This window comes from Heterodontus francisci, chromosome 13 (assembly GCF_036365525.1).
Source record: "Heterodontus francisci isolate sHetFra1 chromosome 13, sHetFra1.hap1, whole genome shotgun sequence".
NCBI lineage: Eukaryota > Metazoa > Chordata > Chondrichthyes > Heterodontiformes > Heterodontidae > Heterodontus > Heterodontus francisci.
In genome coordinates this window covers 23,776,464-23,789,062 of record NC_090383.1, presented here as the reverse complement: position 1 = coordinate 23,789,062, position 12,599 = coordinate 23,776,464, and the positions used below count along the sequence as shown (strand labels likewise).

The window sequence follows — 12,599 nt, the reverse complement described above, 5'->3', positions numbered from 1 at the left end:
ACCATTTACTACCACCGGCTATTTTCTATCCGTGAGCCAATTTTTTTTTTATCCAATTGGACACTGACCCTCCGATTCCATGAGCCTCAATTTTGTTAACCAGTCTTTTATATTGTACTTTATCAAACACTTTATTAAAATCCAAATAGACAGCATCCACTGCGTTATCTTCATCAACCTTCTCTGCTACTCGATCAAAAACATTCAGTTATATTAATCAAGCCTTTTACAAATCCATGCTGGCTATCCCTAGTTAACCTGAACCTCTCCAAATGCCTGTTGATTATTTTTTTCCTCTGATTATTATTTCTAAAACCTTATCTACCACTGATAAACTAACTGGCCTGTAGTTGCTAGGACTGCCCTTACATCCTTTCTTGAATAAGGGTGCCACATTTGCCACTGTCCAATCCTCTGGCACCTCTCCTGTATCAAGGGAAGATTGGAAGATTATGGCAAGACCTTCCTCTATCTCTTTCCCCACTTCCTTTAGCAACGTGGGATGCAATCCATCCGGATTAGGTGACTTATCGACCCTAAACATAGCCAGCCTTTCCAGTACCACCTCCCTCTCAATTTATACCCTATCTTCGACTCTGTCCACTTCTACCGATATTTTGTCAGATTCCTCTTCCTTAGTGAACACCGATACAAAGTACTCCTTAAGTATTCTAGCCTTGCCCTTGCCTCTAAGCATATATTACCCTCTTTGTCCTTAATTGGCCCCACTCCACGTCTTATTACCTGCTTACTATTTACATACCTGTAGAAGATTTTTGGGTTTCCTTTTATGTTGACTTCCATTCCGTTCTCATATTTTCTCTCTGCCACTTTTATCTTCCTCTTCACTTCTCCTCTCGACTGTATTTAGCCTGGTTCTCACTTGAAGAATTCACCTGATATGCATCGTACACCTTTTTTTATTTCATCATAATCTCTATCTCCCTCGTCAGCCAACCAGCCCTGTTTTTGGTTCCCCTACCTTCCGCCCTTGTTGGAATGTACCTAGCCTGTAGCTGAAGCATCTCCTTCTTAAAGATAACCCATTGTTCCGTGACAGTTTTGCCTGTTAGTCTTTGGTTTCATTTTGTTCTGGCTAGATCCCCTCTCATCGCATTAAAATTAGCCCTCTTCCAATGTAGCAGTTCTAACTTGTATTGTTCCTTGCTTTTCTGCATTACGAGTATAAACCTTATGATACGATGATCACTCTTACCCCAGTGCTCCCCCACAGACACTCGGTCCACTTGGCCAACCTCATTTCCCTGCACCAGATCCAACAATGCCTCCTTTCTACTTGGGCCGAGAACATACTGATCAAGGAGGTTCTCTAGAAATCAATCCAGAAATTCCTCCCCCTCTTCACCCTAAAATTATCCCAATTGATTTTTGGGTAACTAAAATCCCCCAATATCACCACTCTATAGTTCTTGTGATTTTCCTGCAGATTTGCTCCTCTACTCCTCTCACACTATTTGGAGATGTATAGAATACCCCTAGTAGTGTGATCATACCTTTTGTGCTTCTCAACTCTAACCAAATAGATTCTGGCCCTTCAAGGACATCCCCTCTTTCCAACATTAAAATATCTTCCCGAAACAGTACTTCCACCCCACCTCCCTTTTTTCCTTCTCTATCTTTTCTGAACACTTTATATCCTTGTATATTAAGCGCCCAGTCCTCACCATTTTTAAGCCACGTTTCCGTTATTGCCACTACATCATATTCCCATACTGCTATTTGTGCTTGTAGCTCACCAACCTTATTCACTACACTTTGAGCGTTTACACACATGCATTTTAATCCTGTCTTTGCATTCCTCGTAGCTCTTCTTAGTCTGCCCCTATCTAATATGGAACTACTTCCTTCTCTAGTACTGTCCTACACTCTCACATTAACACCTTATTCCTCTTATCTACTTCTATATGCTGGTGCCCATCCCTCTGTCAATTTAACATTAATCCTCCCCAATCACACAAGTGAACCTCCCCGCGAGGACATTGGTCCCATTCCTATTGAGGTGCAACCTGTCCCTTTTGAATAGTGCCTTCTGCCCCAGAACTGTTCCCAATGCCCCAAGAATCTGAAGCCCTCCCTCCTGCATCATGCCTCAAGCTATGCATTAATCCTCCCTATCTTGTATTTCTACTCTCACTTGTGCATGGCACGGGAGTAATCCTGAGATTACTACCTTCAAGGTCCTGCTCTTTAACTTCCTCCCTAGCTCCTGAAAATTTGACCATAGGACCTCAATACCTGCTCTTGCTGTGTCGTTGGTACCAACATGTACCACAACTCTCTTCCCCCTGCAGGATAACCTGCAACCATTCCGTAATGTCCTTTTACCCTTGCACCAGGGAGGCAACACACCATCTGGGAGTCACGATAACGGTTACAGAAATGCCTGAATGTCCCCCTGACTACGGAATCTCCAATAACAATCCTTCAATCATAAGGTGAGAAGTGGGGATGTTCACTGATGATTGCACAATGTTCACCATTTGTGATTCCTCAGATGCAGAAGCAGTCCGTGTAGAAATGCAGCAAGACCTGGACAATATGCAAGCTTGGGCTGATGAGTGGCAACATAAGTAACATCTGTGCCACACAAGTACCAGGCAATGACCATCTCCAACAAGAGAGAATCTAACCATCTCCCCTTGACATTCCATGGCATTACGATCACTGAATCCCCCACTATCAACATCCTGGGGGTTACCATTGACCAGAAACTGAACTGGAGTAGCCATATAAATACCATGGCTACAAGAGCAGGTCAGAGGCTAGGAATCCTGTGACGAGTAACTCACCTGATTCCCCAAAGCCTGTCCACCATCTACAAGGCACAAGTCAGGAGTGTGATGGAATACTCTCCACTTGCTTGGATGGGTGCAGCTCCAGCAACACTTAGGAAACTCGACACCATCCAGGACAAAGCAGCCCACTTGATTGGCACCCTATCTACAAACATTCACTCCCTCCACCACCAACGCACAGTGGCAGCAGTGTGTACCATCTACAAGATCACCTGCAGCAATGCACCAAGGCACCTTAGTTAGCACCTTCCAAACCCACGACCTCTACCACCTAGAAGGACAAGGGCAGCAAATGCATGGGAACACCACCACCTGCAAGTTCCCCTCCAAGCCACACACCATCCTGACTTGGAACTATAGTGCCATTCCTTCACTGTCGCTGGGTCGAAATCCTGGAACTCGCTTTCAAGCAGCACTGTGGTGTACCTGCACCAGATGGACTGCAGCGGTTCAAGAAGGCAGCTCACCACCACCTTCGCAAGGGCAATTAAAGATGGGCAATAAATGCTGGCCTAGCCTGCAACACCCACATCCCATTAATAAATTTTTTAAAACTGCATTTCTACCCTTTGCTGCTGCCTCCTGTACAGTCCCTTGCCCATTGGTGCCATGGTCTGGATTGCATTCCTTTAGGCTATCGTCAGCCACTCCTAGCAGTCTCCAATGCTGAGTTTCTGTTTGAGAGTGGCGCACACCCCGAAGACTCCAGCACTTCCAGTCTCTTCCTAGTCTCCTAGATGGCCACCCATCTAATATCCTGAACTCTTTGTGCCTGTGGGGTGACCACTTCCTAGAAAGTACAATCCAGGAAACCCTCCTGCTCCCTGATGCTCCGCAATGACTCCAACTGCCCCTCAACGTCGTAAATCCTGAGCTCAAGCTGAAGCAGCTGGAGACACTTCCTACACGCGTGCTCGCCCAAGACATGTGAAGTGTCCTGGAGTTCACACACAGCGCAGGAATTGCAAGCAACAGGTCACAGCTGCCAATCCATGATCTTATATAAAAAAAAATCTCTATTCCCTCTTTCAGAATCTAATTGGCACCTTGTTTAAACTATTAACTTTAGTTAATGCCTTTTAGACCTACTCTGTGCTACTTCACTTATTAATTCACTCACTGTTACACTGATCCTGATTGAAGTTGTTAATTTCCCGGCTCCTGATTTGAAAAATTGCCCTAGTTTAGAGAGAGAAAAAGAGAAATACTCATCAACCAATCACTTACCCTCTTTCCTGTGATGTCACTTCTTAATTTTTTTTTCTTGTTTTCCTCGCACAGTGCTGACTCTCACCCCCCCACCCCCCGCCATCACTGCTTTATCCCCACTGTGCTCTCAGACCTTCCGCACTGTTCTTGCAGCTCTCGCGCTCTCTCTCTACCACCGCTTTATTCTCACTGTGTTCTTGGACCTTCCACGCTTATCTGCAGTTCTTGCCCCCTCTTGCTCTTTCCACCACTGCTTTATTCCCAGCCAATTTGCACGCAGTAATATCCCAAGAACAGCAATGTGATGACTAGACAATCTGATTTTTTAGTGATTTTTGGTTGAGAAAAACATATTGGCCAGTATACCAGGGAGAATTCTCCTGTTCTTTGAAAAGTGCCAGGGGACCTTTTTATATCCACCTGCGAGAGCAGAAAAGTCCTTAGATTTAGCACACGACCCACTCCCGCGACTAAAGCCAACAGTATCCAGGGTTAATGGGAAAGCTTCCAGAAAAAACTTTTCATACTCTGAGTTAACGGAAAAGCTGCAATTTCTAGGTGTTAGTTACTTTAATCTAATTCTGTTGGTGTTTAACAAACTGAGCTCGTTCTTCATGTTTTGAAGTGCAACCCTCTTACTGTTGAAGTACAGGTTGGGATGACCTTACTGTTATTTTGCAGGTAAACTATTATGAGAGAGAAATTGAACTGATGAAGAGGAACTTTGAGAAAGAGAGGAAGTACGTAGAACAAAGTTTTAAGATTGAGATCAGCGAACTGGAGGAGCAGCGTATGGCCAGGGAGCAGGAGATGGAGAGACTTCAAGGCGTAGTGAACGAGCTTCGTGTTCAACAGCAAGGAGTAGAAGCCAGGCAGGAGGAGGCAATGACTGGTCTGTTAAGGAAACATGAAACGGCCAAGGCGAACCTGCAAGAAGAGCTGAGGAAAGAGCAGGCAGAGAATTTGAAATACAAAATGGAGGAGTTTAAGAAGGATGGAGAGCTGACTAAAATGTTTGAGGCATGGGCCAAAACAAAATTGGCGTTACAAATGGAGGAAATGGAAAAGAGGTTTGATTGGGAGAAAACAGACCGGCAGCAGGCCTTTGCCAAGGAGAAGTCTGAATTGGAACAGCGGTTTTCTAAGGAGAAGCTTCAACTGGAGAAGGAGCTAAAGCTCCAACATCAGAAGGAGCTGCAGAAAGTGAGGTAGGTCATGCAGTAGAGTGTCGCTTGCAATAGTCACAGGGGCATCAGGGGTTGAAATGGGAACTGGGGGGTTTAAGGTCCATCTCTGGGTAGATGTCAACTGCAGCTTAGTTGGTAAAATTCTCACCCTCTGAGTCAGTATCTCCCAAACCTGCAACATCCATCACCTAGAAGAACAAGAGCAATAGGTGCATGGGAACACCATCACCCTTCCCAAGTCACACAACATCCCAACTTGGACATTTATCGCCGTTCCTTCACCGTTGCTTGGTCAAAATCCTGGTACTCACAACTTAACAGAATTGGGGGAGCAGTTAAGAACATAAGAAATAGGAGCAGGAGCATGCTGCTCTTCCCTTCGAGCCTACTTTGTCATTCAATTAGATCACGGCTGACCTTCTACCTCAGCTATACCTTCCTGCACTATCCCCATATCCCTTGATTCATTTGTATCCAAAAATCTAACAATTGCTGTCTTGAATATACTCAACGACTGAGCATCCACTGCTCTCTAGGGTAGAGGATTCCAAAGAGTCGCAATGCTTTGAGTGAAGAAATTTCTCCTTATCTCTCCTAAATGGCCGACCCCTTATTCTAAAGCTGTGATCCTGAGTTCTAAACTCCCCAGCCAGGAGAAACATCCTACACCTACACCGTACAGACTACAGTGGTTCATGAAGGCCCTCCACCACCTTCTCAAGGAATGGGCAATAAATGCTGGCTTTACTAGCGATATCCATACCCCGACAACAAACAAAACAAATGATCTGCATGTTTACTAATGATACGCCACCCAGAAGTTATTTTTTCATAGTTCTCCCCTGCACTATCTTTCGGGTGAGACATTAAACTGATGCCCTGATTGCCTTCTCAGGTGACGTAAAAGATCTTAACGCTACTATTTTGAAAAAAGTAGGGGCATTCTCCCTGGTGTCTTGGCCATTATTTGTCTTTCAGCCAACACTAAAACAGATTATTTGGTCATTATCTCATTGCTGATTGTGGGAGCTTGCTGTGTGCAAATTAGCTGCTGCGTTTTGTATATTGCAACAGTGACTATACTTCAAAAGTACTTAATTGGCTGTAATGCGCTTTGGGATGTCCTGAGGATGTGAAAGGCGCTGTGTAAATGCAAATCTTTCTTAGTGCCGAGGTCATGGAGGGGTATGGGGAGCGTGGGGTGGTTGGTATGGTCAAATTGAACCTGTATCTTACTGGTCCTTGGCAATATGAGTTGAAGGGCCATAGGATGAGTTACTGCTCTACTTGTAAGTGCTTTATTCCCAATACCCTTCAGGAGATTATGGAAGTATTTATTTTTAGAATTGTTTCAAGTAGTTTAATGAAAAGTATTTAAATATCTTTAGGAAGGCAACACAAGATGAATTTAACCTGAGGTTATCACTTTTGGAAGTCGACCATGATGCTGTAATACAAAAGTATCAGTCAGAGAATACAGAGCTGATCCAGAGACATGAGCTGAAAATTGAGGAGCTGATAAAACAGCAGAATTGGGAGAGAAGTCGGTGGAAATCCCAAGTTCAGGTGATTTGCAACGAGGCCAAGAAAGAGAAACTAAACCTGCAGGAAAAAATGCATGAGGAACAAGCGGAGATCTGCAGCACATTTGCAATAGAGAGGAAAGAAATGGAAACCAAGTACAAAGAGCAGATACACGGTCTTGGCTGCGAGATCAAGAGCTTAAAGGCTCAGGTAAAAGAGCTAAGACGTGTGAGCGATGCAGGGGATCTAACTCATCAGGATGAAAAACTTATCAAGGACCACCCAAGCCTCTGCCGAGGGACCTGTACCCATCCCTCAACCAATGAAGAGCTTTCTGCACTGATGAAAAAAAAAGAGGAGATATTGGCCTTACAGCAGCAGAGAGATGAGATGGAAATAAAACTGAGGCAAGTAACGGAGGAGTCTGAGAGAAAGGAGCAGGTGCTTGAAAATGAGGCAAGGAAGCTGCAGAGGTTGGTAACTAAGCTGGAGGCAGGGACTGAAGCTGAGAAGAAGTACAGGTTTGTCATAATAATTATCTTCGAATCGCTAATCACCACGTTACTACTGCTACTAATCACAAGAATTGCATCCTAATTCCTGAATTGACAGCTAACCTCCCCTTAATCAATATCAAGCATGCAAAACTTGTTTCCTTTTTGTCAACGATTAAACTGAATCCTTCATCTTTGGCAATGCAACTGATCAAGAGTGAAATTTCTGCAATATCGTGAGGTTTGCTTTCTCTGCGTGTTTGTGCTTTGCCACATCTAATTTTCAGATTTCCATATAGTCACTTTCTACCTTTTCCAAGTGTACCCTGGACCTAGTTATTTATGTCCACTGCTCTTGCTGTGGACTAGCAGGGGAGAAGGTTAATTGTACTGTGATCGGAAACTCTTCCTGTAAAAAGCAAGCCACTCAGATTCCAAGATGAAAATGCAGCTCAAAGACAATGTGTTATGGAATTTGAAGAAACCATTGCTTGGACGTTGAGAGTTTTGGATGCGCTCCTTGTCAGCTGCTCCAGTCCACGAGAAGCATCTACTAACCTCGAATTCGAATTTGTTGAAGCCTCAGTTTTTTTTGGGCCCACCGCAATGTCCAATCAGCCTTACTAGTGGGTCTTAGTGGGTTGATATTAGTAAAGGTGTGGATTAATGCATTCATATGAAAGTCCTCTGTTATTTTAAAGGCATCAGCCTAGTAAAATAAGTGGGTAAACATGAAATTATATAATCATATGGCACAGAAGGAGGCTATTCAAACCATCGTGCCCATCCTGGCTCTTTGAAAGAGCTATCCAATTGGTCCCAGTCCCTGCTTTTTCCTCATAGCCCTGCAAATATATCCTTTTCACGTCTTTATCCAATTCCCTTTTGAAAGTTACTGTGGAATCTGCTTCCACCACCCTTTCAGACAGTGGATTCCAGATCATCATGACTTGCTGTGTGGAAAAAAACCCTCATCTTCCCTCTAACACACATGACAATTTCAGGGAAATGGTGCTGGAATTATCAAGTTTTAACTTGATTCATAGAACTACTGTGTTAATCTTGGTGATGGTGGTAAACATACTAAAAACATGGAAAATATTTCTGCATGTTTGATACGATCGCTGTCTTGCACTTATTTGGAATTCTGTGTCTATGTCGCAATGATCAGTGTTGGGGCAATTGGAAATGACTGCAATGTAAAGGCCAACGTTTACTCCTTTAAAAATCCTGTACTGGAAGCACTTCCTGAAATTCTCTAGAGAATAGTTGTAGTTATTTGACAAGCATAATATATTCCTCAGATATGAGTCTGAAATGCTTTCTGAAGAAAACGCTTCCTTGAAAAGAAAAATGGCAAAGTTTCATCAGGAGTTCCAGGATCTGGAAGGAAAAGTTAATGAACAAAGGTAAGTCAGGCGGTGCTTTATAAGTCTTATGAAATGCTTAGTTTTTTGATTGCTTTTTGTGACTGGACTCCATTTAAAAATATATATTTGTGATGTACAGAAAACAAGTGGAACAGTTGAAAGATGAAAGAGAGTGCAGACAGAGGGAATTCGAGGAACTTCAAAAACAGGTAAGGATTCGAACTTGGGAGGATTGGCTAGAAATGCTGTTGTGGGCTAGATCAAAGTCTGGCTTCACCAAGGTGATCTGGTGGTGAAGGATGCCTTTAATTGAATGAATATGGCTTGTTTAACCTAGTGTGTTGCTGTGATTAAATGAGACAATTTGACTGGCATTGAATTACAGTTCTGCTATTTTGCCTATTAGGGTGCAGTTTTAAATCCAACCCAACCCATCTCTTCTTGTCATCTGTAAGGAAGTGAAATGAGGTGAGCCAGTCTCATCTGTTCCTGTTGGGTAAATCTCATTGTTGTGTTCAAATCCCTCCATGCCTACTTCATTTGCCCCACTGACTGTGGTAGACGGTTGTGAGGGAGTAGGCCTGGGAGTTCTCAACATTGACTCTGGACCCCATGAAGTCTCATGGCATCAAGTCAAACATGGGCAGGGAAACCTCCTGCTGATAACCACCTACTGCCTCCCTCAACTGATGAACCAGTGCTCCTCCACATTGAACACCATTTGGAAGAGACACTGAGGGTAGTGCAAGGGCACAGAATTTACTCTGGATAGGGGACTTCGCTGCCCATCACCAAGAGTGGTTCTGTAGCACCACTACTGATGAGCTGGCTGAATCCTGATGGACATATCTGCCAAACTGGGCTTGCAGCAGGTGGTGAGAGAACCGAGAGGGAAAAACCTACTTGACTTCATCCTCACCAGTCTACCTGTTGCAGATACATCTGTCCATGACCGTATTGGTAGGAGTGACCACTGCACAGTTCTTGTGGAAATGAAGTCCCATCTTCATACCGAGGACACCCTCTATCGTGGCACTACCATTGTGCTAAATTGGTTAAATTCACAACAGATGTAACAGCTCAAAATTGGGCATTCATAATGGGAATGGTAGCGTAATGACAATGTTATTGGATTAGTGGTCCAGCGGACCAGACTAATGCTCCAGAAACAGGAGTTCAAATCTCCCACGGCAGCTGTTGGAATGTACGAACATAAGAACATTTGAATTAGGAGCAGGCCACTCGGCCCCTCGAGCCTGCTACACCATTCAATAAGATCATGGTTGATCTGATTGTAACCTCAACTCCACATTCCCGCCTACCCTCGATAACCATTCACCCCCTTGCTTATCAAGAACCTATCTACCTCTACCTTAAAAATATACAAAGACTCTGCTTCCACTGCCTTTTGAGGAAGAGAGTTCCAAAGGCTCACGACCCTCTGAGAGAAAAATTTCTCCTCATCTGTCTTAAATGGACGACCCCTTATTTTGAAACAGTGATCCCGAGTTCTAGATTCTCCCACAAGAGGAAACATCCTTTCCACATCCACCCTGTCAAGACCCCTCAGAATCTTATATGTTTCAATCAAGTTGTCTCTTACTCTTCTAAACTGCAGTGGGTACAAGCTTAGTCTGTCCAACCTTTCCTCAAAAGACAACCCATCCATCCCAGGCATTAGTCTGGTAAACCTTCTCTGAATTGCTTCCAATGCATTTACATCCTTCCTTAAATAAGGAGACCAATACTGTACACAGTACTCCAGATGTGGTCTCACCAATGCCTTGTATAACTGAAGCATAACCTCCCTACTTTTATATTCAATTCCCCTTGCAATAATTGATAACATTCTATTAGCTTTCCTAATTATTTGCTGTATCGGCATACTAACCTTTTGCGATTCATGCACTAGGACACCCAGATCCCTCTGCATTTCAGAGCTCTGCAATCTCTCACCGTTTAGATAATATGCTTATTTTGTATTCTTCCTGCCAAAATGGACAATTTCACATTTTCCCACATTATACTCCATTTGCCAGATCTTTTCCCACTCACTTAACCTATTTATATCCCTTTGTAGCCCCCTTATGTCCTCTTCACAAGTTACTTTCCTACCTATCTTTGTGTCATCAACAAATTTAGCAACCATACCTTTGGTCCCTTCATCTAAGTCAATTATATAAATTGTAAAAAGTTGAGGCCCCAGCACAGATCCCTGTGGCACACCACTCATTACATCTTGCCAGCCAGAAAATGACCCATTTATGCCTACTCTGTTTCCCGTTAGCTAGCCAATCTTCTATCCATGCCAAAATGTTACCCCCTACACCATGAGCTTTTATTTTGTGCAATAACCTTTGATGTGGCACCTTATCAAATGCCTTCGTAAATCTAAGTACAGCACATGTTATTTCTTCAAATAACTCCAATAAATTGGTTAAACATGATTTCCCTTTCACAAAACTATGTTGACTCTGTTCGATTACCTTGAATTTTTCTATGTGCCCTGCTATAACATCTTACATATGGCTTCTAACATTTTCCCTGTGACAGATGTTAAGCTAATTAGCCGGTATTTAAATTCAGTTAGTTAATAAATCTGTAATAAAAAGCTGGTATCAGTAATACTCATGAAACTACCGGATTGTTGTAAATACCCATCTGTTCACAGATTTCCTTTCCGAAAGGACATTAGTCATCCTTACCCGGTCTGGCCTGTATGTGACTCCAGACCCATAACTGCTCTCTGAAATGGCCTAGCAAGCCACTCAGTTGTATCAAACTGCTACAGAAAAGTAGAATAAGAATAAAACTGTACAACATGACGTTGAGCTAGGCACTGAAATGACACAGGCACACCTGCCCATCGACCCTGCAAAGTCCTCCTTACTAACAGCTGGGGACTTGTGCCAAATATGGAGAGTGGTCCCACAGACTATTCATGCAACAGCCTGACATAGTCATGCTCACCGAATCAGACCTTGCAGACAATTTCTCCAGATGCCTCCATCACCATCCCTGGGTGTGTCCTGTCCACTTGCAGGACAGATCTACGAGAGGTGGCGGCAAAGTGATGTACAGTCAGGAGGGAGTCGCCCTGGGAGTCCTCAGGATTGACTCTGGACTCCATGAAATCTCATGGCATCAGGTCAAATATGGGCAAGGAAACCTCCTGCTAAATTACTGTCCCCCCTCAGCTCATGAATCAGTACTTCTCCATGTTGAATACCACTTGGTAGACCACTAAAGGTAGCAAGGGCACAGAATGTACTCTGGGTGGGGGACTTGAATGTTGATCACCAAGAGTGGCTCGGTAGCACCACTACTGACTGAGTTGGCTTAGTCCTGAAAGACATTGCTGCCAAACTGGGCCTGTGGCAGGCTGAGAGAACCAACAAGAGGAAAAAATCTATTTGACATCACTCTCACCAATCTACCTGTCACAGATCCATCTGTCCAGGATAGTATTAATCAGAGTGACCACGCACAGTCCTTGTGGAGACAAAGTCTTATCTTCAAACAGAGGACGCCCTCTGAAGTGTTGTGTGGCATTATCACTGTGCTAAATGGGATAGATTCAGGACAGATGTAGCAGCTCAAAATTGGGCATCCGTGAGGCAGTGTGGGCCATCAGCAGCAGCAGCAGAATTGTATTCAACCACAATCTGTAGCTTCATGGCCCAGTATATCCCCCACGCTACCATTGCTATTAAGCCAGGGAATGTACCTTGGTCAATGAGGAGTGCAGGCGGGCATGCCAGGAGCAGCACCAGGCATACCTAAATATGAGGTGCCAACCTGGTAAAGCTATCACACAGGACTACGTACATGTTAAACAGCAGAAGCAGCGATGGACAGAGCTAAGCAATCCCACAACCAATTGATCAGGTCAAAGCTCGGCAGTTAGCTACATCCAGTCATGAAATGAATGGTGGGAGACAATTAAACTAACTGGAGGAGGAGGAGGCTCCAAAAAGATCCACATCCTCAGTGATGGTT

At 43.9% G+C, this 12,599-nt stretch overlaps 1 protein-coding gene across 1 annotated transcript in view; it reads left to right on the top strand.

Annotated features, from left to right (window-relative positions):
- ninl (ninein-like) overlaps positions 1 to 12,599 on the top strand; it is a 145,368-nt gene that overhangs the window by 95,391 nt on the left and 37,378 nt on the right. Inside the window, exons 19-22 of the mRNA XM_068045670.1 lie at positions 4,707 to 5,233; positions 6,601 to 7,257; positions 8,535 to 8,639; positions 8,740 to 8,809. Of these exons, the coding sequence (XP_067901771.1) occupies positions 4,707 to 5,233; positions 6,601 to 7,257; positions 8,535 to 8,639; positions 8,740 to 8,809 (1,359 nt within the window). The remainder of the gene's footprint in view (positions 1 to 4,706; positions 5,234 to 6,600; positions 7,258 to 8,534; positions 8,640 to 8,739; positions 8,810 to 12,599) is intronic.